Below are 25,432 nucleotides of genomic sequence, written 5' to 3' on the forward strand. Positions count from 1 at the left end.
GGAGAGGGGTGGCCAGGCTAGATGGGCGCATTGGTCTGATCTGGGTTGGAAGGGAGAAGTGGGGAAACGGGCTGGGTGGGCCCATTGGTCTGGTCCAGGGTGGAAAGGAGAGGGGGAGACTGGGCTGGATGAGCCCATGGGTCTGTCTATGGCCTTAGGAACAGGGGAGGGTTAATGGGATAGATGGGCCTGATCCAGAGCAGCTCGATGATACCAGATGAGAGGGTCCCCCAGTTCCTCTCCCCTGCAGTCTCCTTCCCCTAGCCCTGTGCCCCACTGCTCCTCCCAGCTCCATCCCCTTTGCTGCCAGTGACCTGCTTAGCAAAGGCTAAGCTGCAGCAAGGGACATGGGCAGTAGGGGGCTCTCCAGAGTGCTCTGCCCCAGGGAAGTGGTGCCACCACCCCATGGCAATCTGTGTCACAGCTGAGGGCCAATACAGGGGATGCCTTCCCACTGTCTCCAGTGCCCTATTTGCTGACGTGTCCATCTCCCCACAGGTCCCCATAGCACCCAGGAGTTGGTGGGATTCCCATTTTCGAGGGGCATCCCCAGCACCCCCACACCCAGCTTGGAGGACCAATATGCACTCCTGTGCAGCTGAGACATAGCTTGTTCCTCTGCCTCTTGTGTTAAAGGCGCCAGACCCTGACCCTCTTGCTCCACCCCAGATGCAGCTGCAACCCAGCCCAGCCACTAGTGTGTGGCATTGGACAAGTTCCATGGGCAAAATCCTCCCTACTCCGCCCCACTGTGGGCGGACCTGAGGCCCATTATGACTCCTGGGAGCAGGCCCAGCAGGGAACCAGACTAATCTCTGCTCCCAGGGAGATGAGTGGTTCTCCTCTGCCCCTGGGGTTCTGCAGCGCTGGTACCAGTTAGCCGGACGCTGTGACAGGGCCATTGCTCAGAGCTTGTGGATGACGGTGCCCTGCTGGCTGGTGAGGAGGGGTAGATGGGGGCTGTTTGGGGCAGGATGGAGCGAGGAAGCAGGGGAACAGGTTGCGGTGCACTTACAATCAGAGCAGGCATGGCCACCCCACAGTGAGCCATCTCTGTAGCACTGCCAGCCGCTCTGCTCCTGCAGAGCTTAGGGGCGCTCACCATGCCAGGTACCCATGGGGCACCCCTCCTCACCATACTATTTGGGCTCCCTCGCCACTCTACCCCAGTAGCTCTGGCAGGACAGCAGTGACTGCAAAGGGGCACAGAGTGGATGCTGATGTAGGGACACAGAGTGCATGCGTTGCCCCAGTGGTCAGTATTATGTATACTGGCCCAGTGGTCCATATACCAAGTGTTGCTTTAGTGTTACATTATTGTGTGCATTGCTCTACAAGTTCATACTGCATATGTTAGTCCAGTGGGTCTGTACTGTATATATTAGTCCAGTGGTCCATATTGGGTATACTGGCTTCAAATTATTGTAGGGGTAGACAACCTATGGCATGTGTGCCGAAGACGGTACACGAGCTGATTTCCAGTGGCACTCACACTGCCTGGGTTCTGGACACCAGTCCAGGGGGCTCTGCATTTTAATTTAATTTTAAATGAAGCTTCTTAGACATTTTAAAAACCTTATTTACTTTACATACAACATAGTTTAGTTATATTTTATAGACTTATAGAAGGAGACTGTCTGAAATCGTTAAAATGTATTACTGGCACGCAAAACCTTAAATTAGAGTGAATAAAGACTCGGCACACCACTTCTGAAAGGTTGCCGACCCTTGCATTATTGCATGCATTGCCTCTGCAATGGCATATTGCATATACTGCACCAGCAGACCATGTTACATATACTGAACCCGTGTTGCATGTGATGCCCTACATGCATTACCCCACTGATGCAATACTCCATGCATTGCTCTGATGGTCAGTATTTCAAGTAACACCCTGCCACTGCGTGTTCTATGCATTGCCCCAATGGTCCATATTGTGCATAACACCCTGTAATTGTGTATTTCATGCATTGTCCCAACTGTGCATTATTCCATGCATCTGTCTGTCCCTAGTACATGTATCTCCCTGTCACTGCATATCACATGCATTGCATTGGTGGTGCAATATTCCATGCATCGTTCTGGGGGTTCACATTGCATATAGCAGCCTGCTGTTGCATATTGCATGCATTGTCTTGGCAGTGCAGCATTGCAAGCCCCAATCCCACAGGTGCAGCCATGCCAATGCTTCTAATCCTGCTAGCAGTCTCTATATGTGCCCAGCAGTTGTCCCCCAGGTGCACTGCGCTGTCCCGCGCTGCTTGTGCAAATCGAACAGCAGGCAGGGCATTACTTCCACCCCCTCATGCTGTAGTAACCCCCATGTAATGCAGTAATTACGTCCACACCTCTAATAAGCTGCATGAGGCACCATAATAGCTGGGACAAAGCAGCCCATCTTGCCATGTGCTGTTAAGCGCTGGTTAGCACTGTAACCCTTGAGCGCTGCACCAGGCCCTTTACTGCAAGGGTAGCAGAGGCTGCACATATGTATTTGGTGGCTCTCAGCTTTCTGAGGTGGCCCAGGGCTGGGAGGCAGGCATCTCTGCCAGGACTGCTTTCAGGGTGTGACAGGACAGAGGGATCCAAGTTTCAGAACCACATGGGCCAAGAAAGAATCACACACCAGATGGGTTAAAATCTTCTGGGATCCAACATGGTAGGATGGATCCATGCTAAGCTCCTGCAGGAAGTTAGTGGCAGAGCTGGGCATAGAACCTAGGAGTCCTGACTCCCAGCCCCCCTGCTCTAGCCACTAGGCATCACTCCATTCCCAGAGCTGGGATAGAATGTCTTGGGGCTGGGGGTCACTGGAGGAGATGCACATTTTGCAGTGGCTAGTCAGGGATTCATTCAGCCTGAGCCTTTCCCACCTAGCCCCTGGTGCTCTGGGCCAGTGAGCAGTCCCTGCCTGGCATGCTGGCTGTGTGCCCTAGCTGGTGTCAAGGGCAGTGCCCAGCATCCCATCCCGTTTGAATCCGAGACCTTATGTGCATGGGGATCTCAATCATTTGTTTCAAGATCTTTATTACCCCATGGCAGGTCCAGTCCATAGGGAACAGCTGGCTGTGACTGACTGACTACTGAAAACACACAATGTACGCACACAGGGATAACTGAAATATATACACAAAGTCCCAGACACACACTCAGAGATAACAGAAACACACACCATCCCAGACACGCCTGCATGCAGAGATAGAAAAGCACACAGTCACAGACAAGCACACACCCCGAGAGATGATCAGACACACACTCGTGGACAAACCCCAACAGATGCTGGCTCAGAGAAACATATGTGTGCACATGACCAGAGTGAGAGAGCCGACACCCCCCACCCATACCCTAAGGCTGGGGTGCTGGGGGGAAGCCAATGGCTTCCAGCCCATGCACAGTGCTGTGCCTGGCTCCGGGACTGGATCCATTCCCACTCTGCCGCAGACGGGCCCTCACCGTTAGCGTATTGACGACGCAAACGAGCTTAGGGTTGAAATTTCAATCGATGGCTCCCGGAACTGGATTAAAGGGGCTTTGATTACTCTCCAGCCCAAGTGAATTAGCCAGAGAGGGGATTAAAGAGACAGGGCTTGGGAGAAAAACAGGACTCCTGGGTTCTATCCCCAGCTCTAGGAAGGGATGGGGGTCTAGTGGTCAAAGCGGAAGGGCTGAATGTCAGGTTCTATGCCTGTCTTGGGGAGGACTTTCTCCTCTTGCTTTAGCCTGGCGTAAGGGAGCGAGGACTCTGGCCCCAGGTCTGAGCCACCGGGGTGATTGTGTCTGGCACAGACTGCTGGGAATGGATCTCCCAAGCAGCTGGCTAACAAATCCCATTCCTTCCAGCAAGACTTGGAGTCACAGCAAACGCTTCCCCAAGGCTGTCCTCATGCAGCGATCTCTGGGCTGCCTCGCTAAGCAGAGACAGACCCACTCAGGACTTGGAGGGGAGACCTTGGAGGAAGCAGCCATGTCGCGCGGGGGGGAGGGCTCAGCCAGGGTTGCTGTCTCCTCAGACTCTCACTACAGGGCACTGTGGTGCAGGGAGGTGGTGCTCTTCCCACGCAGTCATTGCTAACCCCAGTGCTGCGCTAGGGAGTGTTGTGCTGCCGGGAGCGGGCCAGAAATTCAGTAGGGGGCATGGTGCTGAAGGGAGAAGGGCAGAGCCTCAGTAATGGAGGCTGTGCTACAGGGAGTGAGGCTGTAAGGGGCACTGTGCTGGGAGGAGTGAGGGAGGGCTCAATAGGGGGCACGGTGCTGTATGGAGCTGCTGAAGGTCATTAACAGGTGTTGTGCTGCAGAGAGTGGGGGCTTGAGGGGCACTGAGGAGCTGGAACATAAGAACGGCCATACTGCGTCAGACCAAAGGACCATCTAGCCCAGTAGCCTGTCTCCCGACAGTGGCCAATGCCAGGTGCCCCAGAGGGAATTAACAGAACAGGGAATCATCAAGTGATCCATCCCCTGTCACTTGGTCCCAGCTTCCGGCAAACAGAGACTAGGGACACCATCCCTGCCCATACTGGCTAATAGCCATTGATGGACCCAGCCTCCAGGAATTAATCTAGTTCTTTTTTGAAGCCTGTTATAGTCTTGGCCTTCACAACATCCTCTGGCAGAGTTCCACAAACTGACTCTGCATTGTGCGAAGAAATACTTCCTTGTATTTGTTTTAAACCTGCTGCTTATTAATTTCATTTGGTGGCCCCTAGTTCTTGTGTTGTGAGAAGGAGTAAATAACATTTCCCTATTCACTTTCTGCACACCTGTGCAGAAAACACCCATGATTTTAGAGATCTCAATTATATCCCCCCCCTTAGACTCTTTTCCAAGCTGAAAACTCCCAGTCTTATTAATCTCTCTCTGGATGTGGCAGCCGTTCCATACCCCTAATCATTTTTGTTGCCCTTTTCTGAACCTTTTCTGGAGGGGCGCTGTGCTGCAGGGAGTGATGTGAGGGATTAGAGGGGCACTGTGGGGTGGGGAGCTGTGCTGCTGGGAGTGGGCCAGGGAGCTGGAGGGGCGCTGTGCTGCTGGGAGTGAGGTGGGGGATTAGAGAGGCACTGTAGGGTGGGGAGCTGTGCTGCTGGGAGTGGGCCAGGGAGCTGGAGGGGCGCTGTGCTGCTGGGAGTGAGGTGGGGGATTAGAGGGGCACTGTGGGTGGGGAGCTGGAGAGGTGCTACGGAGCTGGAGGGGCACTGTGCTGCAGGGAGTGAGGTGGGGGATTAGAGGGGCACTGTGGGTGGGGAGCTGGAGAGGTGCTAGGGAGCTGGAGGGGCGCTGTGCTGCTGGGAGTAGGATGCACTTTAATAGAGGGTGCTGTCATGGCGGTGTTCCATCTTTCCAATGAAATACTAAGCCAGGCTCTTTCAAACTTGTGCTCAGGGAAGGTACCTTGGTCCTGCCCCCAGGCCAGGGGACCTTAATTCTGGTCCCTGGCCAAATTCCCACCCACGTGATTCTGTTTGGCCTCCCCACAATCAGCCAGGAGATTCTCTCTTACTTCCTGTCTCACCTCTGCCGAATCGCTGTGTGACGTTTGAACAGCCCTGGTGCCTCACCCCAGATGCAGCTGCTTCTCAGCCCTGGGTGGGCCACCTTCTGGCCTTGAAAAGCCATGCCTGAGAAATGATACAGGCTGCCACATGGGAGGGAGAATCATTGCAGGAGGCAGGAGAGAGGGGGTAATGCCTGCCTGCTCAAAGCACTAGATCTCACCCCTGCTCCTGGAGCTTGGATAGAACCCAGGAGTCCTGACTCCCTTCCCCTCTACTCTAGCCCCTAAGCCCTTTCCCAGAACTCAAGCTAGAACCCAGGGGTCCTGGCTGTCAGCTCTCACCCTCACCCCCTTCTCTGATTTCTCTCCTCCCACTCCAGGACCAAGGCACAATCGGGGTCATCTTCAACGTGGGCACAGATGACATCACCATCGAGGAGACCAATGCCATGGTTAACGACGGCAAGTACCACGTGGTGCGCTTCACCCGGAGCGGGGGCAATGCCACGCTGCAGGTGGACAACTGGCCTGTCAACGAGCGCTACCCAGCAGGTAAGGCTGGGCGCCGGCCCTGCTGCCCACCCCGCCCCAATGCCCGGCCTGTGTGCCCCATCAGCAGTGGAGGTCACAACCAGCCCTCATCCCTGCCTGGCCCTGCAAAGGATTCTGGGTAACGCCGCCACCCATCGGAATCAGCCCTGATCTCTGCCCACCCTCCTTGAAAAGAATCCTGGGTAAAGTCACCACTCACCTTGGAACTAGAGAGAGACTCTTGGCACTATAGTGGTGGGAGAAGGCAAGTACACCAGGGGAATAGTTTCCTAGCAGGGGTAGACTGAGGGGGACAGTCTGTAGCTGGGGCGGAGGGGTGTGGAATCTGGGGAGGTGCCCAGGAGGGGGGGCAGTTCCTAGTTGGGAGGGCTAAGGTGCCAGTGAATTGGAGGTTTCTAGTGGGGGAGAGGATCAGAGGTGCCTGGGGGGGAATCTGAGGTGCTTGTAGAGGAGCAGGAGGCAGTTCCTCACCGGGAACAGGTATAAAGTTCCTATTGCAGGGGAGGCAGTAGATCTGAAATTCCCTTTCTCAAGGCCCTGGAGGCAGCGGCTTCAGACCTGCTTCCCTGCCCTGAGAGAATCCCCCGAGCCCTTAGCACTATAGGTCCTAAGACATACACTCTGGGTTCTGCACTCTATTTCTCCCCCAGCCAGCTGCAGAGTTGGGGAATCAGAGGAAGTTACAGGGAAAGAACAGGGGTTGCAAGTTGGTTCCGGCCTCCACTGAGCTCCCTCAGCCCCTGGGAATGTCAGGGGGATGGGGAGATGATGCCACATTTGTATTTGAAACCCCCATGACTTTTCTGCATCCTGCCAACCCCCATCATCTCTGGCTGCATCACACACAAACCGGCACCTCAAGAGCCAGCTAGGCAAACTTAACAGGGGTCAGGCCCCTGGGAAGGAGCAGGCGATTCGCTCTCCTCGGACTTGGGCTGCCAAGCTGCCAGTTGTTCCATGTGTCAGCTGGCATCCCTGCCTGGCACAGAGAATCTGAGCTAGTTCCCAAGGACAGATCATCATGAGGGGGACAAGGCAGGGATCCAATCCTGGCCACCACTGCCCACAAATCCATTCGGAGCTGGAGATGAATGTACATGCACACCCATGCTCTCTCTCACATTCACACGCATGTGATCACGCACACACACACACACAAAGCCAGAAATGTGAATGCACATTGCACACCCACACACAAGTATGCAAAGACACATGCAAACGCACCCAAGCATGCACACAAGTTTGTGCACAAACACAGACATGCAAAGACAGATGTACACAGGTCTCCAAACACACACACGTGTACACGTAGGCAGGTGCCCAGAGCCATCCCCACAACACACAACAGCAGAGAACTGCACGTGGAATAGGCCCCAGCACTGGGACAGATGCCTCATGCACACTGACACTTGTAATACACACTTGTGCACATAGTTATCTCCCACAACCACACACTAGCATGTGCTCCTTCTGCCGAATGGAGCGGGGATGCCACCCTGGACTAGCCACCCCCCAGCACCCGTCAGGCCATGCTTGGCAGGCAGAATTGTGGGTAATCATCAGAGTGTGGTGTGGGTAATCATGAGGAGCATGTCATGCACATGCTGGATTGTCCCTGACACAATAGCAATTTCTACCAGCAGGAGGCCGGCAGTGATGTGCAGTGAGACACGCCCCACCTGCCACAATCATGCCCCCTTCCCTGATCTCCCTGCCTACCCTACCCCTGGGCTGCCTCTTCCCAGCCAGTCCTATGCCAAGCCAGATAGCACACACTGGCAACTTGCATATTCAGGCACACCCCCTGCACACTGGTGTCTTCTACACTTATGTGCGCACATGGAGAAACCTTGCACACTCCTCTCACACGCTGTGCACACTCCGTACATGGACTCATAAGATTCCACTCCACACAACTGTTCAATCTCCTTCTCCCTTCTCAATGTGCTCTCTCGCTGTCCTTACATCGATCCCCCTCCACAGTCCTGCATCCATCCCTGTCCACACCATCTTCTCCCCCACGTACCCCTCCGTCCATCCATCCCCATCCACACCCCTCCATCCATCCATTCCCATCCGCACCATCTCCCCCACGTGCCCCTCCATCCATCCCCATTCACTGCCCTCCATCTATCCCCGTCCACACCGTCTTCTCCTCCATCCATCTCCTTCCACACCCCTCCATCCATCCCCATCCATACCATCTTCTCTCCCACGTACCCCTCCATCCATCCCCATCCCCATGTTCTTCTCCATCCATCCATCCCCATCTGCACCCCTCCATCCATCCCCATCCACACCATCTTCTCCCCCATGTATCCCTCCATCCATCCCCATTCAATGCCCACCATCTTTTCCTCCATCCATCTCTTTCCACACCCCTCCATCCATCCCCATCCACACCATCTTCTCCTCCATCCATCTGCTTCCACACCCTTCCATCTGTCCCCATCTGCTCCATCTTCTCTCCCACATACCCTTCCATCCATCTCCATTCACTGCCCTCCATTCACCCCCATCCACACCATCTTCCCTTCCATTCATTCCCATCTGCACCCCTCCATCCGTCTCCATCCACACTTTCTTTTCCCCCATGTATCCCTCCATCCATCCCCGTTCAGTGCCCACCATCTTTTCCTCCATCCATCTCTTTCCACACCCCTCCATCCATCTCCATCCACACTATCTTCTTATCCATCCATCTCCTTCCACACCCCTCCGTCCATCCCCATCTGCACCATCTTCTCTCCCACATACCTCTATCCATCCCCATTCACTGCCCTTCATCCATCCCCATCCACACCATCTTCTCCCCGACATACCCTCCATCCATCCCCATCCACAGTCCTGCATCCATCCCCGTCCACACCCCTCTATCCATCCCCATCCACACCGTCTTCTCCTCCATCCATCCTTACATGGCACCCATCACCATAGCATCTGGGTATCTCTTCCTGTTAATGCCTTCTCTTCCCTCCCTCCCCCATCCCACCGCTCACCCAAGCCACCAGTCACGGACTGTCTGTAGCCCCAAGGCCCCTTTGGGGGAAATGTCAATGGACACCAAAATACCAGAGCTGGCTTTTCTGCCTGGCTGTGCTGTGCCATGCCACTCAGCTGGGTGCCCTGCAGTGGGGGAAGGCTGGGTAGGGGGCTGGTTTCAGAGCCCCCGGACCTACGTGGCCCATAGAGAAGCTGGCACTGGGAGGTGTGTGTGATGTAATGACCCTGAACTGCTAGCTAGAGAACAGCCCAGAGAATGATAAAGGCTGGTGGGGGTTGGGTTCAGGAATCCAGGCACCCCCCACTCCCAGCACCTGGAGCTCAACAGCATTGCAATACACATATGTATAGTTTGTATATACACCAACATCCACATGATTACACCAGCACCAGGCATGTCCTGATATGTAGAGAGTGACACACACATATGTAGTTTGTATGTACCTGATATATAGACAGGACATGTGATGCACACACCTGCAATTCCCATGTACACCAGCACTCTCCCATTTAGCAAGCCCACATGCATGTGGTTCCAATGGCAATCCCCCCAGCTTGCTGGAGTGCTGGCTGCTGATTAGCGACCCAGGTCACTTCCCAGGGATGGTGTGGTTTTAATTAAAGATGTTAATCGCCTCGTTAATACAGGCGCTAATGAGAGCATAAAAAGTCCCCAATCGCTCCTAATTAGGGGGCCAAATGGCATCCTGAATAGAGAGGTGAGGGTGGGGAGACCTCAGAGGAGAGAGTTCACGGGAGGGGTTTCTGCATCCCTTCCCCTCACAGAGAGGAACCCAGCTTCTCCAATCACTAGATTCTACCTCTCTCCCAGAGCTGGGGAGAAAACCTAGGAATCCTGGCTCCCACCGATTCCTACAGGCTCCCTACTTTAGCACCTCCCCCACATCCTCCAGGCGGGGTCTAACAGCCTGTTCCTTCCTCCCCACTCCCACATGCCACCCAGTACAGCCAGTGTACAACAGGAGCCCAGCAGGGATGCTCCACCCAACCTAACCCCACCCTATCCCCAGCAGCTTCCTCATTACTAAAGGGTTGTTACCTCTGTGCACAGGCACAGCGGGGGGGTGTCACTGTGACCCCCATGTCTCTGCCAGTGCTGCCTCTCCTCCCCCAAACACAGAGGAACAGCCCGAGCGTCTCTGCCATGTCACTCGCACCAGGAAAGGTGCCTTTGGAGGTATGATGCTGGGACTCAGGACACCTGGGTTCCACTCCACCACAGATCCCCTATGTGATCTTAAGCAAGTCAAACAAGACCAGATTTTCCAGAGAGCCCAGGGCTCCTGGGTTCCATTCCTGCCTCCACCACAGACTCCCTGTGTGATCTGGGCCAAATCACTGAGGCCCTCACTTGTCATGCACAACTGGGACCAGATTTCATAGCTGCTTCAGCTGTGGCAATTAATGGCCTGATTTCCCCCAGGGACCAGCTCTCAGCATGCCAAGTTCTTTGGAGCTCTGGAACCTGCTCAGTGCCAAGACCAGAGATCAAACCAGCTGCAGTCTCTACAGATTGAGCTAAAAACCCAGGGCTCCCTTGCTGGACTGTAACAGACTTGCAGGCTCTGCAAATCAGGCACAGACCAGGGGCTTACACTGAGCTCATTAGAAAAGCTGCCCCTTAATTGCTCTGTGCCTCAGTCCCCACCTGTACACTTATTTGATTTCATCCCAGTAGTACCTAGAGACCCCGACTGAGATTGGGGCCCATGTTGCGCCAGGCGCTGCACAGACCCAGACTGAGATCAGGGCCCCATTGCACCGGGTGCTGCACAGACCCAGACTGAGATCAGGGCCCCATTGCGCCAGGTGCTGCACAGACCCAGACTGTGATCAGGGCCCCATTGCGCCAGGTGCTGCACAGACCCAGACTGAGATCAGGGCCCCATTGCGCCAGGCAGTGCAGAGAGCCCACCCATTTAACCAGGCACTGCACAGACCCTGACTGAGATCAGGCCCCCATGGCTCTGCGCACTGCACAGACCCTGACCATCACCAGAGATTCTCTCGTGCAAAGGCACCTCCTCCTGCCAGCCGACCCAACAGGGAATCGCAATCAGCAGCAAAGGGCAGGTGTGTTACCCACAGCTGAGCTCTCCTGTCCCTTGGCCTCATCTATGGCGGTAACACAGCGGCTTCCTTTACTCCTAACCTGTAGTTTGTGTGTGATGCCAGTTCCGGAGCCCAGTCGCCCTGGGAATTTGCTAACCAGCTCATTTGTAAAGCATAGCGGACGAGATACGAGGAGCATTTCTATTCCAGTCAGAGGCTTGGCTGAGATCAGGGGCCCCATTATTCTGGGTGCTGTACGAACACTGAGCTTCCCCTCTGGTAGCACCTAACAGGCATTTGGGATCAAGGGCCCAATTGCGCTGGGTGCAGCTGCTGCACAAACACCCTCCCTGCTAATGCAGGCCTGAGAGAGACTCCCCTCTCTTCTTCACTGAAACAAAACAGGAAGGCCTGCCCAGCTTCTAGGGCCTTTTGGGGACATTCTTGGATTTTGCCAGCCAGGTTTTCAGAGACAAATGTGAAATGGGATGGGGCAGGGGGGTGAACGTGACCTTGTTTGTGTGCTTTTTGCAGCAGGGGGAGGGCGCGGGGGGAATCGCGCAGAGAAGCTTGGCAATTGAAGCTAGAAAGGGAAACTGGTGCACAGGAAACGTGTCTTTTCTCCAAGGTGGCAACAGGCCGTGTGTCGCTGTTTTCGGGATTTGATCTGATTTGGCAGGGACTAAAGGTTGATAAAAGTCAGTCTTAAACCCCAAACTGCACCGGAGCTTTCTCCTCCTAAATGTTGCATAAATCCATTTAACATCCAGCCGCGCACCTAACATCTAAACTCTACTAAACTGTGTAAATAGCTCTCTGTGCTACCTAAATCGACTAAACTATCAATCAACGCCCCCCAGCCAGTTAATTTTGATTCAAGGCTTAACCACTATTTGACCTCTCTAAACATGCTAACCTCTGACCTTTGACCTTCCAGATGGTGTTATATGTCTCTCTCTCTCTTATTTGATTTTATCTTTTTTATTTATTTATTTTTCTTTTAACCGTCTGCAAATCTCTTCTCTAAACTCTTTAAAGGGAACAGTGATAATGAGCGGCTGGCGATTGCTAGGCAGAGAATTCCGTATCGGCTCGGTCGAGTAGTAGATGAGTGGCTACTCGACAAAGGTAATTAACGATAATTAATTGCGGTTAATAAATAAAAAAGATTTAAAGGTGCAGAGCTCTCCCGCTGCCGTCCCAACCCTCTCCTCCACCTCCTCTTTAGAAAGCACCTTGTCCTGGGAGCTTAGTTAAAAATTGGTGGTGGGATTTGGATGGTAAAAGAGGGTGGATGCATGATTTCATTGGTCACCGAGAACTTTATATGGCTCGGTTGGTTATGACAGATGCAGCCCATCCTTTCCCAGCTCTAGATATCTTGGGTTTGGGTTACAGATTTATGTAACGTTATTAGTTTTCTATAGATGAAGGGAGACTGGGGTTAGCCTGTGGGACTCTCCGCTCCTGGAGGAGGTGAGTGAGATTAGCCTGTGGGACTCACAATTCCTGCAGGGGGTCAGCAGAGTTAGCCTATGGGACTCTCCACTCCTGGAGGAGGGTGGTGGGGTTAGCCTGTGGGACTGACTGCTCCTGGAGGAGGCTGGTGGGGTTAGCCTGTGGGACTCCCCGCTCATGGAGGAGGTGAGTGAGATTAGCCTGTGGGACTCACAATTCCTGCAGGGGATCAGCAGAGTTAGCCTGTGGGACTCACTGCTCCTGGAGGAGGTCGGTGGGGTTAGCCTGTGGGACTCACAATTCGTGCAGGGGGTCAGCAGAGTTAGCCTGTGGGACTCACTGCTCCTGGAGGAGGTCGGTGGGGTTAGCCTGTGGGACTCACAATTCGTGCAGGGGGTCAGCAGAGTTAGCCTGTGGGACTCACTGCTCCTGGAGGAGGTCGGTGGGGTTAGCCTGTGGGACTCTCCACTCCTGGAGGAGATGAGTGAGATTAATTTGTGGGACTCACGACTCCTGGAGGAGGTTGGTGAGATTACCCTGTGGGATTCATTGATACAGATTATTTTGAGCAAACATAACACTTCAGGATTCCAAGCAGTTGTGAGTTGCAGAAGAATAAATACTGCAGACCAGCAAACAGATGGAGCCTGACTCAGAGAGAGGTGCTGTATGGGTGACAGAGAGGGTTTGCTATTTCTCCCACAGAATGGTGGGAGTGCAATACAGGGAGGTTCTCCAGCCTACAGTGCAGGGGTCAGGAATGACAGATATTATTGAGAGTTATTATTTTTCACTGGCTCCTGGAGGACTTGACTGAGATCAGGTTCCCATTGTGCCAGGTGCTGCAGGACACATGCTCCCTCTCCCAAAGACTTACAGTCTAAGTAGGCTAATGGGAATCAGAGGCTCAGAGACTTGCCCACAGTCAGCAACAGAGCCAGAGCCAGGAATAGAACCCAGAAGTCCAAGGTCCCACTCTTGTGCCCTACCCACTAGACTACGCCATCTGTCTTGGCTAGAGAGACAGTGAAGGGCATTTTGCTGTTGACTTTTTATGGAGCCAGCATTTCACCCTGTATCTTCAAACAGCCAGAATCTTTTCCTAGAACTCTGGGTATTTTTTCATAAGCTTTGTAACTGACTCGACTTTTCATAGCACGGGGTCACACCCTGTTCTCTCTCTGGGCTGAGCTCTGTACCTTTAATGCTTAAACTCAGTTGGGGAAAAAGCAAAACAAAAAAAGTAATTTTAAATCTTCTTTTAACCAGCTAATAATATGCTTTTAACACAAACCGAACGCTAAACCAGTCTTGTAATGTATTTTAAACCGATAAATTCAAAATGTCTTTTAATAACCAATTCTTAGCACGTTTTTCTAACTGGGATAAGCATCTAAATGTATCTTTTAATGTCTGTAACTTGATTGTTTAAACAACCAACAACCAAAAAAAATCAGTTAAAGGGACTTTAACAAGTTAATTTATTTAAAACAAAAACTGAGAGATTTATATATCTATATACACCTGGATGAACCAAAAAGATAGCAAAACAAGATTTAACCCTTTGAGTAGTATGGGCTTTTATGTGTTGATTTTCCACTTTGGATGCTAAATTTCTTACCTTCATCTGGATTATATTTGGAATTTTAAACTGATTTTAAAAAGTCTCTGTCTTATCTTGTCCCCCTGCCACACACATACACAGACACTTGCAACACATTAAAATGAGATGAACACTCCACCCCACCCCAAGGGATCTGAGTCTGGAAGAACTTATCAAGTTTTAAACTCTGAGCCTCAGCTGATGTAAATGGATCTATGGCAGTTTACACCAGCTGAGGGACCAGTCCAACTGGAATGGAAACTTCTGCCAATTCGAGTTGCTTTGTGAGCAAAATTCCCCCTGGTGCAGAAATCCAGCATAAGACTTATGCTCCACTCAATTGGATTTAAGTGATGCATGAGCAAGGGTGAATTTCACCCTTTAGGACTAAACCACACTTTTTTTATTATTATTTTAAAAGCCTTTGGGATGAGTTGTTTTTAAAAAGAAATCAGGCAAGAGGGGGTTCATCAGATCTGTGCTTAAATGGACACTATAGCATCTAAAGAAAAGGTTAAATCTCCCACTTCTGCAGCAAAGAATCCTATGGCACCTTATAGACTAACAGACATTTTGGAGCATGAGCTTTCGTGGGTGAATACCATGCATGCATCTGAGGAAGTGGGTATTCACCCACGAAAGCTCAAGCTCCAAAACATCTGTTAGTCTATAAGGTGCCATAGGATTCTTTGCTGTTTTTACAGATCCAGACTAACACGGCTACCCCTCTAATACTTGACACTTCTGCAGCACATTCTTAACTCTTGCCAGGGGGAGCGGGGAGCTATATTTCTTATATCTGATTTCATCATTGATGCCCTACGGTTAACTTTTTTTTACTTGGCACTTCAGTCAATGAAATGAGACTGGTCAGTTTCAAGCCTGCATCTCTAGTTAGTTTCACTATTGTTTTTAGTGACTTTCACCTTCAGGGCTAGGAAAGAGCTGGGGTTAGGAAAGAGCAACAGGGTCAGAGCACTGGGTTATCTTTTGTTATCTTGGGCCCAGTTTTCCTCTCATTTACACAAGTGAAATGCCATTGACTTGGTTTGCAGTGATCAGGAATCCTGTGTCTGGTTCTGGTGCCCTCCTTTGACAAAAGATGATGGCAAAAGTGAAGAGGGTGCAGAGAAGAGCAGCAAAAATTATATGTGGGTGGAGGAAAAAATGCTGGAGAGTGAGAGATTTTAAGAGCTCAATCTATTTAGCTGATCCAAAAGAAGAGGAAGAGGTGACTTGCTTGCTTATGGTTTACTGGGAGAAAATCCTGGGTACTTTAACCTAGTGGAAAGAGGCAGAACCAATGTCTGGAAATTAAAGCCAGACACATTCCACTGAGAAACAAGATGCACATTTTGACCAGGATGGGCAATTAACCATTGGAACAAACGCCCCAGGGCAGGATGGCTCCCTCTCTGGAAGATGCTTTAGTTAAACCCAAGCGATTGGGATTTTGCAGGGTTAGCTTGGCAACATTCTCTGCCTGTGTTAGACAAGGCAGCAGAGATGAGCTAATGGTCCCTTCTGGCCTTGAAAGCCATCAACCTATGAAATATTTGTACTGCTGTAGCACCTAAGAGCCCCTGGTCATGGACCAGGAGGCCACGGCACTAGGCAGTGTACAAACACACAGCCAAGAGACAGTCCCTGCCTCATAGAGCTCCCAATCTGAGTCCAGTGTTCTCAGTTCTTTTCAAAATCTGGTTGCTTATTGTGATGCCAAAATGCAGTATTGCCAGCTTGGGATGGAGTCAGAAATCATGAGATTGGCTTAGAAATCATCACATTTTTTAAAAGGAGAAATCTGGGATTCTTCTTCTTTTGCCTTCTGCATTTTGAGTCTCTAGGACTCCCATTTTCCAGCAACAAGGCAGTGTGTCCTACTGGGCAGAGCACTGGACTGGGACTCAGGGCACCTGGGTTCACCTCCCAGCTCTGGCCTGATATGCCTCAGTTTCCCCTTCTGTCAAATGGGGATAAGATTCTCCTTTGTAAAACACTTCGAGATCTGTGGAGGGAAACGAGGTAATAAATAAAACAGGAAGTGTTAAAACTTTTTTTTTTTTTTTTTTTAAAGAGAACAGAAATTCTCACCTAATCCCATGATTCCTGGAACTGGGGCTTTCAGGAAAAACACCAGCTATGATAATATTCCGAGAGTTGTCACAGCTGAGATCTAATACTCTTTTATACTAGTGTAAGCAAAAGACAAATTGAGCCCACTGTTTGCAGTGGAATCCTTCAAAAATAATAATTATCCCATAAATACTCCAGCAAGTTGTTTTTTTTTAAGCTTGGGTTTATTTTTAACACCAACGCTGAGCATTGCAAAGATGCCCGAGGTGTCCAGACTTTCAGATTCCCCTCTAAATGAATGAGAATCAAGTGTCTCAATCATCTTGGCTGAAAACACCACAGCTAAGAGCTATCTCTCAGGACGGGATCTAACCAACAGTGTCACTTTAGTCCTTTGATGACTGAGTGTAAGAGATTTTGTGATGTGTGCTGTGGACCAGGTGAATTTGAAAAGGCCATCTCACAAACACAAGGTCCCGAAGGTTTGAAAGCTGCCACAGGTTTCGGGTGCCTCCTGCATTTGCAGATGGTCCCTTCAGCAGGAGACTTTGTGAGCTCTTTAAGCATTGAACAGCCTTGTGATGGAAGTGGATCATAGCTTCACAACCATCTTGGGGCTGGATTTCCAAGGGATCAGCACCCACAAATCAGAGCAGGATTCTTCCAAAGCTTAGATCTCCTTTAGATCTGAAATAAAGGAGTCCGATTTCTCCCCGCTCCCCCAATGGACTTTGAGCTATTTTGGAGAAGCCCCTTGAGTCAGACTCCCAACATTCAAGACTTTGGCTGGCTTTCAGGGGCCAGTGAGGAGTGGCCATGAAGGAGGTCATCACCTGCCATGCTGTCGCAGTGTCCTGCCATGCCTACTTGTAAGACTCGGCAGCAGTGCTCAAAGGGTTAAAGCTCTAATGGGCTGCACTGGAGGAGCCAGAGATTTAAAGGTCAATCAGGTGGAGGCTGGCAGTCACCTAGCCTCACTGCAAGCGTGGGTGGGTGTGAGGAAAAGGAGTTTGCCCTAGATTGGCACATCCTCACACACCCCCATCCATGCCCCCTCAGAACAGGGGCAGCAGCATCTTTCGGGGTTGGGCTCTGAATGTGGAAAATTTCCTCTGGATCAGGGCTGATCACCTACTCCCTGGAGTTGCTCAGCCAAATGCCATTTCATCAACCAGCTTGTTGAGTGCCGTTGTAAGCAACTTCGAGGGTATTTCATTCCGGGAAAAGTTGGAAATTTTGGCTCTTTGGTCTGACACAGGATGGCAAAAATAGTCAAAATCTCACATCATTTTGCAGATGGAAAATCCCGCTGTTTTTAAATATTGTCCCTTCGTTTCGGTGCTGGATCTGGAAGGGTAGAGTAACATGCTCTGATCCTCCCGCAAAAAATCATTGAGCTCCCGAACACTCTTTCCCTTCCCAGCCAGCTGTTTGATCCTCTAACTGCCAGCCAAGAGATGAGGCATGAAACCAGGAGCAGCTAGGCATCCCATTAACCAAGTGTCTTCTTGGGCTCCCACCCTGGCTGTGGCCTGGTGGAGAGCACAGAACTGGTGTTCAGGACACCTGGGTTCTATTCCTGGCTCTGCTGCTAGGCAACTTTGGGCAAGTCTGCCTTTCTGTTCCTTGGTTTCTCCATCTGTAAAATGTAACACACTTTGAAAGTGCTGCAGTGGAGCTTGGCATTCCTGTGGAAGAAGAGCACACGTGGCCCTTGAGTGGGCCCTCGCTCAGCCACATCAAAGCAACGACCCTCTTCCTTCTGAAACCCCACTTAAAACAACTTCAGTCACTTGGCAACATGAACAATGCAGTGGGTTCTTGAGCACCACCTACCGGCACATTAACTAGCTGCATAAGTACAGGCATCTCTCAGGGCACTCTCATAACAGGGTCCCAAGCTGCTCACCCCTTGGGAAGAGCCCAGCCTGTTATAATGCAGTCAGACAACCCTCATTTGGAGAGGGGATGTGCCTCCTTCCCTGCCAGCTCTTCTTCCTTTTAAGATTAGCATGGGTCCATTTGGACACCCAAGGGCAGCGCCGACCAGGCCAGCTCAGGTCAGAACTGGCTCCAAACCTCATCCCTGAAAGCTCCAAACCGTCCAGGCTTGAGATCTGCATGTCGTCTGCGCCCTTCTCCTCTTGGTTCAGCCCAAGGGCTCATGGGAGGCTGCTTCTGTGCAAATTCACTGCTGAACATCGAGGTGGGGTACAGAAGCCACCAACTTTGAGGGAGCTTTGCCCTGCCAGGCAGAGGGCTGCTGGCAACTCCTGCAATGCATGCAACACCTGCAATGGTGTTTTCTATCTTCAGCTGTCCAGCCCCCCCCCCCACACCCATCCATCCATCCCCGCATACCCCCTTCCTTCCTTTCCTGCACACCCTCATCCATGCGTCCCCCACACCTCCTTCCTTCCTTTCCCACACACACCTCCAATCCATCCATCCCCTACACCTCCTTCCTTCCATCCCCGCACACCCCCATCCATCCATTCGTCCCCCACAACGCCTTCCTTCCATCCGTCCCTGTACACCCCCTTCCATCCATCCATCCCCCATACCGCCTTCCTTCCATCTGTCCCTGCACACCCCCATCCATCCATCCGTCCCCCACACCGCCTTCCTTCCATCCGTCCCTGTACACCGCCTTCCATCCATCCATCCCCCATACCGCCTTCCTTCCATCTGTCCCTGCACACCGCCTTCCATCCATCCGTCCCCCATACCGCCTTCCTTCCATCCATCCCTGCACACCGCCTTCCATCCATCCGTCCCCCATACCGCCTTCCTTCCATCTGTCCCTGCACACCGCCTTCCATCCATCCGTCCCCCATACCGCCTTCCTTCCATCCATCCCTGCACACCCACTTCCTTCCTTCCCCACACCCCATCCATCCCCTACACCCCCTTCCTTCCTTTCCCACACACACCTCCAATCCATCCATCCCCTACACCCCCTTCCTTCCATCCGTCCCCACACACCCACTTCCTTCCTTTCCCGGACACCCCCATCCATCGATCCAACATTCCCACTTCCTTCCTTCCTTCCTTCCCCACACCCCCGTCCATCCGTCCCCACACCCCTTTCCTTCCTTTCCCGCACACTCCACCAATCCATCCATCCGTCTCCTACACCCCCTTCCTTCCATCCCCGCACACCCCCATCCATCCAACACTCCCCTTTCCTTCCTTCCATCCCCACACACACCTTTCCTTCCTTTCCTGCACACCCCCATCCATGCGTCCCCCACACCCTTTCCTTTCTTCCATTCCCACCCCCCCCAATCCATCCATCCGTCCCCTACACCCCCTTCCTTCCATCCCTGCACACCCCTATCCATCCATCCAATACTCCCCCTTCCTTCCTTCCATCCCCACACACTCCCTTCTTTCCATCCATCCCCCACTCCCCTTCCTTCCATCCATCCAACACTCCCCCTTCCTTCCTTCCTTCCCCGCACACGCCCGTCCGTCTGTCCCCCACGCCCCATTCCTTTAATCCCTGTAACCCCCATCCATCCATCTGTTCCCCACACTCCCTTCCATCATCAAACACCCCCATCCATCCATCCCCACACACATCCATCCATTAGTCTACCACACCTCCTTCCTTTTTCCCATACCCACAAACCCCCATCCACCCATCCGTCCCCCACACCCCTTTCCTTTCTTCTGTCCATCCCCACATCCCGATCCATCCATGCCAACGGACCCCCAACCATCTATCCCCACAAACCCCCTTCCATCCATTTGTCCCCACACCCCCTTCCTTCCATCCCCACATACCACTATCCATCTCTCCATCCACCCACACACTCCCATCAATCCATTCCTCCCCACACACCCGTCCTTCCTTCCATCCCCACACACCCCCATCCATCTGTCCCCCAGACCCACTTCCTTCCTTCCATCCTCACACACCCTCATCTCTCCAGCCCCACACACATCCAGCCCTCTGTCTCCCACACCCCTTCCTTTCTTCCATCCCCACACCCCCCATCTATCCATCCATCCCCCCACACTCCCTTCCTTCCTTCCTTCCATCCCCATACATCCCTCCACACTCCCACCCATCCATCCCTCCACACTCCCATCCATCCATCTGTCCCCCACCTCCCCTCCCTTTCTTCCATCCCCACACACTCCCATCCTCCATCCTCCACACCCCCTTCCTTTCTTCTGTCCATCCCTACACTCGCATCCATCCATCCCCAAACCCCAGCCATCCATACCAACAGACTCCCATCCATCTGTCCCCACACACCCCCTTCCATCCATCTGTCCCCACACACACACACACCCTTCCATCCATCTGTCCCCACATCCCCCATCCATCTCTCCATCCCCCCCACATCCCCATCCCTCCATCCGTCCCCACATACCCTTCCACCCATCTATCCCCCACACACACCCGTCCATCAATCCATCCCCACACACCCCCATCCACCCGTCCATCAATCCATCCCCACATCCCCCTTCCTTCCTTCCATCCATCCCCACACACCCCCATCCATCTATCCGGCCCCCACACCGCCTTCCTTCCTGTCATTCCCCCCTCCAAACACACACATCCATCCATCCATCCATCTCCACACACAGTGATCCATCTGTTCCCACACCCACCTTTCCTTCCTTCCATCCCCTACAGCCCCTTCCTTTCTTCTGTCCATCCCCACACCCCCATCCATCCATCCCCACACGCCATCCATCCATACCAACAGACCCCATCCATCCGTCCCCACACACCCTTCCTTCCTTCTGTCCCCACACACCCTATCCATCCATTTGTCCCCACACCCCCTTCCTTCCATCCCCACACACTCTATCCATCTCTCTATCCCCCGCACACACCCCATCTATCCATCTGTCCCCACACACCCTTTGACCCATCCATCCCCCCGACACCCATCCATCAATCCATCCCCACACCTCCTTCCTTCCATCCATCCCCATACACCCCCACCCATCTATCCAGCCCCCATAACACCTTCCTTCCTTCCATTCCCATACACACACCCGTCCATCAATTTGTTCCCCCACACCCTTCCTTCCTTCCATCCTACACACCCCATCCATCCATATCCCATACCCCCTTCCTTTCTTACATCCCCACACACCACCATCCATCCATCCCCCATGCCCCCTTCCTTTATTCCGTCCCCACACCCCATCCATCCATACCAAAAGACCACCATCCATCCGTCCCCATACACTCCCTTCCATCCATCTCCCCACACCCCCTTCCATGCATTCATTCCCACACACCCCCATCCCTCCATCTCCCACACCCCCTTCCTTTCTTCCATCCCCACACACACACATCCATCCATCTGTCCCCCACACCCCCTTCCTTTCTTCCATCCATCCCCACACTCCATCCATCCATCCCCACACACCCCCATCCATCCATTCGTCCCCATACCCCCTTCCTTCCTTCCATCCTCACATACCCCATTCCTCCATCCATCCCCACACACTCTTCCACCCATCCATCCCCCACACACACCCGTCCATCAATCCATCCCTACACACATCCCTCCATTCCCACACACTCCCATCCATCCATGCCCCCACACCCCCTTCCTTTCTTCCATCCATCCCCACACCATCCATCCATACCAACAGACCCCCAACCATCCATACCAACATGCCCCCTTCCATCTGTCCGTCCCCACACCCCCTTCCTTCCTTTCGTCCCCACACACCCCATCCATCTCTCCATTTGTCCCCACACCGCCTTTCTTTCTTCCTTCCATCCTCACACACTGCCATCTATCCATCTGTCCCTACACACCGTTCCATCAGTCCCCACACCCCCTTCCACCCATCCATGCTCCACATAGCCCATCCATCAATCCATCCCCACACACCCCCATCCATCTATCCAGCCCCACACCACCTTCTTTCATTCCCCACACACACACCCATCCATCAATTCATCCCCCCACATACCCTTCCTTCCTTCCATCCTCACACACTCCATCCATCCATATCCCATACCCTCTTCCTTTCTTACATCCCCACACACCACCATCTATCCATCCCCCCACACACCCATCCATCTGTCCTCACACCCCCTTCCTTCATTCCATCCCCACACACACCCCTCCATTCCAAAACACCCCCATCCATCCATCCGTCCCCCCACGTGCCCATCCATCCACACACACTCTTCCTTCCATCCCCACCCCTCCATCCTCCCCCCACACATTCATTAATCTGTCCGCACAGACATCCTTCCATCCCCATACATCCCCTTCCATCCATCCGTCTCCCCACACTCCCTTCCTTCCTTCCATCCTCACGCCCCCATCTATCCCTCCATCCTCACACACCCTTCCATCTGTCTGTCTCCACACACTTCCTTCCTTTCATCCATCCACATGCCCACCCTCCCATCCATCCATCACCCCCGACACACCCATCCATCCCTCTGTCCCCACACACCCCCTTCCTTCCTTCTGTCTCCACATACCCCTCCATCCATCCCCACACATCCCCATTCATTCATCCGTCCTTACATGCAACCATCCATCCCCCATACACATCTCTCTGTTTATCTATTATCTCATTCACTAGTCGATTCATCTGGCTGACCCATGTCTCCCCACACACACTCCTAGCCAGCAGCTCAACTACCCCTTCAGCACCAAGGAATCCCCAACCTTGTCCCGGCCTGGTGCCTGCTGCACTCACAGTAGGCCTGGCCTTTCAACTCGCCGCACTAACCAGAGCCCAGTCTGGCAGTGCAAACCCTGGGGAGGGCTTTGGTCCCAGCACTACCAGGAGAAAGGCACTGGAAAGAGACCAGCCCTCTCCCCTGGGAGCAGTGCTCCATGCCCCCCCGCCTGTCGGTTTGTGGGGAGACGCCTTTGTGGGCAGCCTAGTTCCCCCAGGCCACCCTTTTCTGGGACTAAGATTAAATCAGACAACACTAACTTCCCACTCTTGATTTCTGGCCTGTGTCCTGGGTGGCCCTGCTGCTGCAGCCTGAACCCAGCTGTGCAGCCCCAACCCATGCTCAAACCAGGTGCCCAGAGATTGGGAGAAATGCCCCAGCTTGTGGTGGCTGATTCCAATCAGGGATCCACTGTTCAGCTTCATGGCTTGCCACCTGAACTTCTGTCATCAGCCCTGACTGAGAGGGGAGACCCCACTCTGGTGAGCCCCTGCTCCACTTCCTCGAAGGCCTGACTTTCGGCACTGCTGATGTTTGGGAGATCAGGTTGGGTCACTGGGCACAGGGGCAAGCATCTCTGGACAGATCGGCTGTACCAGCATCCCTGAGGGATAAAACACAGGAAGAGATGGAGGATAGCAGAGAAGCAAGCAGGTCTGCCTCAGAATAATGCTTCCCTGGAGGCTTTTCAGCCAGTGTGGTAGCACCAGCTGCTCCATTAGGCTGGTTGCTCATTCCCCTGAGACACACACACAAACAAACCCTTCTCCTGCTGGCAAGTCAGCTGGATTTAAACTAAGCCCCAACAAATGTGCATTTGCCACAAGGGTCTCATGCCTCACAGATGAGCTGATGCTTCCCCTTTTCAGAAGCGTCCTGAGGTTGGTGATCATCAGTGTTCACAAGCGTGACAAGTTTGGTGAGGCTCTGTTTGCAAGCGGCATGAGTTTGTTAATCCTCAGCCTTCACAAGCCTCACAGCTTTGCCAGGCCTCACACCTCCCACCTGAGCAATCACAAGGGGTTTGGCTGCGGGGAAGGAATCCAAGACAAATTTAACACAGGGCAGTATTGTGTGTGTATACACGCATCCGGGTGTAGGCCCTTAAAAAAATCCAGGTGGCAAATAAACCACATAACAAATAAGCTCTTTAAATAAGCAACAAACAAACAAAAAATCCATCTAACGAGAGTGAAAACTAATTAACGCGCTAAACCCCCCCAAACTCAGGGAAAAACAAATGACTGACAGGAGTCCAGGCAGTTGGGTGCCAATTTCTTAACCCCAAGCAAAAGAAAATTAAAACAAAAATAATCCTGTTTTCTAAAAAAACCCAAGAAGCTGAAACTCAGAGGGTTAAAAACCTGCCGATTTCCAGAGTATTCATCCAAAGCCGAAGCTGTTGTAAAGTCAGAGCGTTAACCAGCTGATAATGGTTCAGTAAGAGCCATCTGGAGTCGGTTTTGCTCACAACAGAAGGTCCCTTTAACAATCCTCCTCTCCTCTCTTTTTTTAAAAGGCGTCTTTGAAGCGCGCGGGGGGGGGCGGGGGGGGGGGGTTGGCCAGGATTTGCCTTCTAAACTGCTCTGCGCCACCTGGATGGCAGCTGGGACGTGGCTAATGAGAGGCAGGGGCAGGGGCAGGAGCAGGTTAGAAGGCAGATCAATTTGATGGCACTGCTTCGGTCCCCGCATGCGGCCCCCAGATTTAGATCAGCTGCTGGTGCTCCCCCCAACCCCAACCCCCAAAACACATCCCAGCTAGCACCTGCCTGTAACAGCCCAGTGTGGGCAACCTGGGCCGGATCCCATTTACACTCATGGGTCCCCCTTGCTCCTCCAGCCAGCTCTGCATCCCCACACCCCACAGGCCCAGCCCCTCCCCACGAACACGTCCTCAGCTCTTCCCCTCAGAGACACAAACCCCTCACCAGCCTCTCTCATACACCCCTCCCCCATGAACACATACCCTTCACCAGCCCCTCCCCACACAGCCCTCCCCCTAAACACATACCCCTCTCCAGTCCTTCCCAACACACAGCTCACAAGCCCTGCCCGCTTATAGACATGTACCCCTCTCCAGCCCCTCCCCACACACACCTCGCCAGCCACTCCTCCCATAAACATATACCCCTCCTCAGCCATTCCCCACACACAGCTCACTAGCCCCTACCCCATAGACACCTTCCCCTCCCCAGGCCCTCCCACTTACACACATACCCCTTCCCATCCCCTCCCCCCACACACCTCCCCGGCCCCTCCTCCATACATACATAACCCTCTCCAGCTCCTCTCCACACACAGCTCCCTAGCTCCTCCCCTCATACACACATACCCCTCTCCAGCTTCTCCCCACACACAGCTCCCTAGCTCCTCCCCCCATACACACATACCCCTCTCCAGCTCCTTGCCACACACAGCTCCCTAGCTCCTCCCCCCGTACACACATACCCTTCTCCAGCCCCTCCTCACACACACTTCCCCAGCCCTTCCCC

The 25,432-nt window shown here is 52.8% G+C and overlaps 2 protein-coding genes across 28 annotated transcripts in view; one reads left to right on the top strand and one right to left on the bottom strand.

Annotated features, from left to right (window-relative positions):
* Positions 1-25,432, top strand: part of NRXN2 (neurexin 2) — a 365,564-nt gene that overhangs the window by 305,975 nt on the left and 34,157 nt on the right. For 19 of the 27 annotated variants that reach the window (XM_075073260.1, XM_032798089.2, XM_032798039.2 and 16 more), the window contains 2 exons: positions 5,872-6,043; positions 12,158-12,247. In XM_075073260.1, the coding sequence (XP_074929361.1) occupies positions 5,872-6,043; positions 12,158-12,247 (262 nt within the window). The remainder of the gene's footprint in view (positions 1-5,871; positions 6,044-12,157; positions 12,248-25,432) is intronic. The other 8 variants (XM_075073268.1, XM_032798116.2, XM_075073269.1 and 5 more) reach the window with 1 other exon arrangement.
* Positions 1-25,432, bottom strand: part of SLC25A45 (solute carrier family 25 member 45) — a 386,904-nt gene that overhangs the window by 286,986 nt on the left and 74,486 nt on the right. The window lies entirely within an intron of this gene.

This window comes from Chelonoidis abingdonii, chromosome 17 (assembly GCF_003597395.2).
Source record: "Chelonoidis abingdonii isolate Lonesome George chromosome 17, CheloAbing_2.0, whole genome shotgun sequence".
NCBI lineage: Eukaryota > Metazoa > Chordata > Testudines > Testudinidae > Chelonoidis > Chelonoidis abingdonii.